This window comes from Atta colombica, unplaced genomic scaffold (genome assembly GCF_001594045.1).
Source record: "Atta colombica isolate Treedump-2 unplaced genomic scaffold, Acol1.0 scaffold100, whole genome shotgun sequence".
Taxonomy (NCBI): domain Eukaryota; kingdom Metazoa; phylum Arthropoda; class Insecta; order Hymenoptera; family Formicidae; genus Atta; species Atta colombica.
This window is the reverse complement of record NW_017259185.1, coordinates 515,385-522,963: the sequence shown is the minus strand read 5'-3', so window position 1 is coordinate 522,963 and position 7,579 is coordinate 515,385. Positions and strand designations below refer to the sequence as shown.

Sequence of the window (7,579 nt, the reverse complement as noted above, 5' to 3'; positions counted from 1 at the left end):
ATATACATATATGTATAAAGTATACACACACATACATATATATATCATTATATTAAAGCAAATTGTGGTAGTAAAATTATTCATTAATTTGCAGAATGTGAAAAATGGTATTTGCATTATTTTTTCAACGACGGCAATAAAAAAAAAATTATGAATATTATATACATCTTATGCAGTATCATCCATTGAAAATATATTACCTAAATTTTATTTAAATAAAGTACATTTTTCCACAATTTAATTTTCATTATAAAACCTTGTGCATAGAATATATGTTTATACAAACACATGACTGAATTTATAAAGAAAAAGAAGTATATACATATGTCTACATAAATATGTAATACGTAGTGTATATAATCACGTTTTTTTCAATAATCTGATTACTGCAATAACACAATTAAATAATCACATTTATTATCGTTATATTATTAATATATGTGGATAATCAATATTGTCACTTTGTCCATTCTGTATTATATTCATGTAGACAAATGTTCAGCGATAGAGTAGCTGTAATATCTAAGTGAAGTAAACATTAGTGAAAAGTGCCGAAAATTTTCATTTTTTTAATATTGTTACCGAATGTGCAACACGCTTTGTAGCCTTACAAATGAGAAGATGACACGCTGTGTATCAACTAAGTAAAGGACACTTTTTATTATCACGTATATTTTTTCAAGGGAATATTTCAATGTTCATTTGAGAAGAGAATTTTTTCTTTTTTTTTTTTTTGAAAAATATAAAGGCACGGATTCTGAAAGTAAAACTAGATCGTGGTGTAACAGTGCGTGAATGGTTGAGTTGCTTACTGCCATTTAATTCCTAAAGTACGTGCACGACAAAACATTGTTACAATTCCATTGTAATAATAGTTGTATAAAACGCGATACGCAGATATACTGTGGATTATCGTAATCTCGATACATATCGTAATAACTTGATGAAACGGGAAAATGTAACACATTACGTAATTAATTATCGATAAAGAAAACATTAAAAATGTTATTCATTATAGGTCTGTGCGCAAGACGGGCAGATATAAAATATAATCTGGTTTTTATTATCAAAATCGCTGTGCCAAATATTGAGAAATTTTTTTTTCTTTTTTTTATGTTGCTACATAATGCGTGTCATTTGTTCAAGAAAAACGGGTCGCAATGGTGCAAAGCGCACTACTAAGTGATGAACGTTTAGCTGAATGTGAATGATTACAAAAAACGCAAATAGCGAGTTGATCGTAAATAGATGCAAACGGAAACGGAATAATTTGCAAATCGACCCACATTGGGGATTAAATTAACGTCGTATGTATTGTTATTACGTATATAGTGCTAGCGATTAGGTATACAATAATTATTTATGGACAGGACAATGCCGAATTTAATCATAACGCATTGCTTGAAAATGTATCTATATGTGTATCTTCTTGTAAAATATCAGCATTATTACTCTTGATTAGGCATCACCAATTATAATAAGCATATTTTTTACATTGCGTTATAGCGTTCAGTTTATATCCATCCTTGTCATTCATATCCTAATGATAATATCGGCTTGATAAAACAACTGGACTTGTGTATTTTATTTTTATATTGATAAATAAGACTCAAGAAAATTATATTCTTAAATTGTCGATGTTCTAGAATTTATATCCGTATAATATATATAAATACTAGTTTAATTTCTTGTGAAATTCTCGTCATATAGATGTAAGAATTTTATTCTATTCTGAACATTCAGTCTAAAGTTGTCGTTGACACATAGATAGAGTCAGTTGCTTTGCGTTCACGTCGTCTTATTTCTCGAAGGATCCATTTTATCCGGGCTTTTTCGCGAATCTTATCATATTTTTCGTTTACTTCTTGAATTTCTTTCACTGGGAACTCTTCCAGTATTTCAATCTCGGGCAGAATTTCGACCTCCTCTTGTTCCTTTGTACCATGAAATAGAAATATTTCAGAGATTCGATTTTTTCGTGTATCCAGTTAAGATTTATATTTCTATAAAAAAAAAAAAAAAAAGCGACCGGACACTTACAAGAGTGATTTTAGTTGCAAAGATACTTCTTCGCGTCTCCAACGATTTTTTTTTGAGCAAATCAATTTCTGTTGGCTCTATCGGTTCCTCTGGTTTGTGCGGCATTAACATTATATCATAATCCGAACGATTGTGACCTAATATGCCCACTTTGATCTCTAATTGAGATAGCTTTTCCTCGTCGACGAGAAGAGCATTTCTTAGATAAGCAATTTTTGGATGGTGTATGTCGATATCTACTATGCCTTTAAATGGAAGTACGAATAACATAATGCACAGCTATCCTTTGCGCAAATATCGTAGTTTAGAAATAGATTAAGGACTACGACTAAACTTTGATTAACTTGATCGATGACTAATTTATCATTTATACTATCTTGTTAATGTGAATAGAATTATTAATATTCTGTTATTTACATAAAAAAATTAAATTAGAAATAATGAATTATATTAAAAAAACTAAGAATATTATATTCGTCAATAATCGTATTTCTAGAATTTATCTATATTAATATATATTGTTTTAGTTTTTCTTGAATTAGAATTATATTTATTGAATAAGAATTATCTATTACATTGAATAAGAATTATCTATTACATATATTAATATTAATATATGTAAATATTTACATATAATATATATTTTTTAATATATTTTTAATTTCTTGTGAAAAAATTCTCGCCATGTCGTAATTTTAATTTTGTAACTGTGCTAGTTGAATTAGTTAATCGGAATTTGGTCGGAGTCACAATTCATGCGTATAAATATATTATTTCTACATATAGATCTTAAATATCCTTAGATATACTATTTCTATAAATTATTCTGAATATAAATATACTATTTTCATAAAAAATATATCACCTAACGATAGAAGACGATAATCGCAATCTGCATATATCAGCTCGTGAGGTAAGGGAGAATTTCTGAGCAATTTTCGAGTTTTCACTGTTGTCTTGGGACCATGTAGTACACGAATATCATCCTCCAGCATATCTTGAATAAGTTGGCTGCCGCTTTGTCTTTGCGCGGTATTGTACGCCTCGGTCCGGAGCAGCCTGTGCAGTTCTAACTCTGCGAGACGATGCTCAGTGATTCAATAATCAGTTCTCAAATATCAAATAGGAATAATATCGTAAATACATATATAATATACATTCAGCGTATAACATTCTGAATCTTATAAATATTATTTTACATGTATTATTTTTACATGTGATATACAATATTTATAGCAAAATCTTCATCATTATACAGTGATATACGATGTATATGGTATTCTCTTTGTATATCATTGTAAAATGATATACAATATTTATTTAGAACATTATATGCTCTTTGTCGTACCGATCAGAGTGAAATGTTTCCGTTGTAATGCTATCCATACGACTCTATGAGCCACACTTATCAATGCCTCGTAGATTCGCAGATCTTTCTCGCCCTGAGATTGCGTAGCCGTGCGTTTCGAATTGGTTATCATATGGTGATAGCGAGGCCCATCCCGGCAGCCCATCAGCAAGTCCGCATACTCCCTGCCCAGAACACAACGTAGAGTATGCAATTCATCGGCATATCGAGATCTATGTCCACGCGCCAGTGGATTAGGCGCCTTCTTCATGGTGGCCGCTCGTTCATTTACCAAGTCCTCCCATATCTGCACGAAGCGTTGGAAATAGATGATAAGTGCTCTCAAAAATCGGTCTGCGATCGGCAAGTGAAAGAAATTTATGAACTGGGGGCTGACGGACGTCACGAGGAGGAAGAGCACGAGGTCCTTGATGTCTTGCAGGATAATGATGTCTGGCTCATCCGGTGTGACTTTTCTTAGATAATTCTTCCGAAATCTGATCTACAATTAGAACAAATGTGAGACACTTGATATCGAGTTGTCAAAGAATTTATATAATATTTATATAATATATATTGTAGTCCGATCTTCACCTTTTCGCTATCATTCAATATTTCCCGGTAGCACAAAATCAAATACGCGTGTGGAGCATAAATTTCCGATGGAGGGACAGCAATAATTTGCTTTCTTCGTCGCTTAGCTTGTTCTTCTTCTGTCTTCTTCTTTGTCACACTAATTAATGAAATAGAGATTTACGCAGATAAAAGGTTTCACAAAATCATTCTTTCCCATAGTGAAAATTTTTCTTAGAGAGAAATTTTTTTTTTTTTTAGAATTATTTATATAAATTTTAAAATTTTTGAATAATTTTTAACTTTTTAGAAAATTTCTTATTTTTCATACAAATTGGAACAATTGCATTTTTTATACAAATTATATATTCTTCAGAAATGCTGAGACAATCTATATCTTTACTAAAATTTTCATATATATGAATTCTGAACATTCTAAGATTTTTTAATTTCTCATTCTGTAATAATTCTAATGAAATATAAGATTTGAAAGATTTTATAAAATGCCTTTATTTCTTTCTCAGGAATTATAAAATGAAAAATCTTAGAAAATCTTTAAGATGGTATAAAAAAAAATGCATTAACATTTAGAATAATTATTTGCAGATAAAAATAATTTATGTCGATCTTTATCTAAAAGTTTCATCATAGAACATTAAATTATATCATACACTCATTTTAAATGAAGTTTGTAGATTAAAAAACAAGCAAAAAAACTATAGAAAATAGTATTATAAGTAGTATTATAAGTCAAACTGTATTATAAATATGGGAAAACGAAAAATTTGAAATTACTAAAATTACCTAAATAGAATTAATTCTTCCAAAATTTCATCCCATGCAAATCTTTCACCCATATTGAGTTATTTTTTATATCATATAATTTTCACGATTTTATTCATACCAATTTTCAGGTTATCACAGTTTCTAGAAATAGACATATTCTCCTAATCACAATGAAGGTATAACAGAGTCAAATTATTGATCTAGGAAAATATAGTTCCTCATGCAAGTATATACTTGAAGTGCTTACTAGACTCCCAAATCTCTTTAGAATATAGTAGTTGGAGATTTTATTGGAGATCTGATTAAATTGTATGAAAATTGTATACAATTATCACGTTGAAACAATATAATAATATCATAGTTATGCAAAGAATTCTAGAGGTCTATTCTTTTTAACTGAACTTTTCATCTTTTCTTTTTTCCAATGTAAAAAAAAAGAGACAAACCAGGTACAGCTAAAAAGAAAGGTTTAAAATATATATATATATATCCAAGTTAAGAGTTTCTAGGAAAACTTATTCACTCTTATTAAGAATTATTTATTTATATTATAATATAAGATATTAGAAACATGTGGTTTTCTTCCTTTCCATCCAGAAAGGAGGAAGAGAATCTAAAATCGGCTTGTCTTCGGGAAATATTGGATCGGTTGGCAGCTTCCAAAATTCATTGACGTAAAGTTGCGAAGAATTTTCCGGCGTCCAATGATGCAGACAACATCTCACCTTCACTTGTTCGCGATTATTAATCGTGATAGTCACGTAAAATTCCTTTCCCTGTAAATCCAGATTCGGTCCAGATATTGGTTTCTCAGGCATCGTTATAGTGTCCTCAGGTAGATAAATACCAGCCTTGCGGAAATTTGCTTTGATATGCCACTTCTCCAATGTCCATGGCATGTCCTTTGACATCACTATGGATATCCGTTTCCGCGATAGATACTTCATTGTTTTCTCTACCGAGGAAGAACTGAACGACTTATCATTCTCCTTGTCTGCCGCCAATTTCGTATACTTTTCAATGTTCTCAGGAGTAGCATAGTCCGCCAATTTCGGCAGTAAAAGCTTTGAGTACGCTATCGTTGGGTGTAACGACACTTGAGTGCCCATATTGCCAAGTCCTGCCACGTATTGTGTCAGAATCAAATCGAGTGGTTTTTTTCTCTTTACATTAGTATCCTCAACAAGATCGTAAATAAAATGCCTTGTTCTCAGATGATGGGGCTTGGCATTCTTTTTATGAAGAGGTACTGGATTCCTTCTTTTGAGAATAAAAGTGTTCTGCAAAAAATTAGAAAGAATAAGTATGAGAACAATAATCTATATATGTAGAAATTTAAGTTATCTCAAGCTATCTCAAGAATTACAAAATACCCAATTAGAAAATTTGGTCACTTGTAATATATTAGATTTATGCATATTCAAAACTGCTGTACATGAAATTACCAAAGTAAAATATAAAAAGCATATAAATATTTATAAAAATAAATACTCAATAATTTAACTTTAATTTAATTTATTATCAAAAAATATACTGATTGAGATAAAAAAAATACACTAATTGATAATGATATGTGACATTATTTAATAAAATATATGAAATTAATTAGAACAAGATCACTATATGAATAAATCAACTAATATATATGTATTATTTCATTGTCAAAGTTAATTATATTATGCCACTGCGTTTAGATACTTTATAAATAAAGCAGCCTTTTTTGTGTATTAATTCAGTGGTACAAATTCAATAAGGCTTTTCAACAAAAAATATAAAATGCTTTCCATTTAAGCCTATTCTACAATATGTTCTTTGTTTTTTGTTTCTTGTTTTTTATCTTTTGCTTTTTTACAACTGTTTTATAGATTATATTTATTGCTACATATTTCTTATTTCTTTGTTTGGTAATTTTTATCTCGGGCGACATAAAACGGATAAGCAAGAAAAAAAGATGTAAAAAATAATAAAAAGCAAGAAACAGAAAATAAAAAGCACTTTAAAATAAGAAATAGGCTTTTCAACAAAAAACACAAAGTTTTCCATTTATTGACATAATCGACACAAACGTTATTTTATCTTTCTATTCTAAACATTCAGTAACAAAAATAAATCGATATTTGTGTCAATTTGTGTCATCAACAAATGAAAAGCATCAACAGATGACAGTGCAACACAGTAAATTATTATGTTTGCAAATATTAAACAAAAATGAAAAGATTGCATTATGTTTTTTGCTGGAAAGAACATGTTAATGGCTATATATTAGGTGTAGTAAGAAATCCATTATTTTTGCATGAAATTGAATGGAAAAATAATGGATTTCTTTTTACTATACTTAATATAATAATAAAAGCAATTACTCGTGTTTGTTGTGACAAATAATCCGCATTACTAGACGACGTGGGTGTCGCCAACGCTTTCACATGATTTACTAATAATCTCGGAAATTTGAGCATATTTATCATTTATCCTCACTCCGTTCTCTCAGAAAGCTCTCCTTAATAAATGCCTAATTGTCAATAAAACAGATCATTAGTTTGAATAGTTAAATAAGAATTATTTCATCATTGACAAGAATCGATTGTTAATTATTATTCAATCATTATATAATCAGATTTTTTAAGAAACATGTACATACATTTATTTTTAAATTACTGCAGATATAAGTTTGTTTCAAACGTGTATCATTTCAATATATTCATAACCTGCTTATCATCTGACTCGAATCACTTGATGAATAAAATGTTTGAAGATTATCGCCTCCTCGCGGGAATTAGTGCAACTTGCGAAAACATGTTAAGGCTTAAACACAACACGTACAGGTAATGGTGA

General features: G+C 29.6%; 2 protein-coding genes across 2 annotated transcripts; both read right to left on the bottom strand.

Annotated features, from left to right (window-relative positions):
- Positions 1-1,739: 1,739 nt before the first annotated feature.
- LOC108685580 lies at positions 1,740-5,146 on the bottom strand. The gene is made up of 6 exons (XM_018190439.1): positions 4,766-5,146; positions 3,983-4,121; positions 3,389-3,890; positions 2,906-3,115; positions 2,041-2,285; positions 1,740-1,934 (listed from the first exon to the last, which is right to left on the bottom strand). Exons 1-6 carry the CDS (start codon positions 4,816-4,818, stop codon positions 1,740-1,742), a joined length of 1,344 nt encoding a protein of 447 aa, XP_018045928.1. The 5' UTR covers positions 4,819-5,146.
- Positions 5,147-5,310: 164 nt separating this feature from the next.
- LOC108684528 (39S ribosomal protein L9, mitochondrial) lies at positions 5,311-7,472 on the bottom strand. The gene is made up of 3 exons (XM_018188897.1): positions 7,386-7,472; positions 7,108-7,256; positions 5,311-6,027 (listed from the first exon to the last, which is right to left on the bottom strand). The coding sequence occupies exons 2-3, from the start codon at positions 7,210-7,212 to the stop codon at positions 5,311-5,313; spliced, it is 822 nt and encodes a 273-aa protein (XP_018044386.1). The 5' UTR covers positions 7,213-7,256; positions 7,386-7,472.
- Positions 7,473-7,579: the final 107 nt, after the last annotated feature.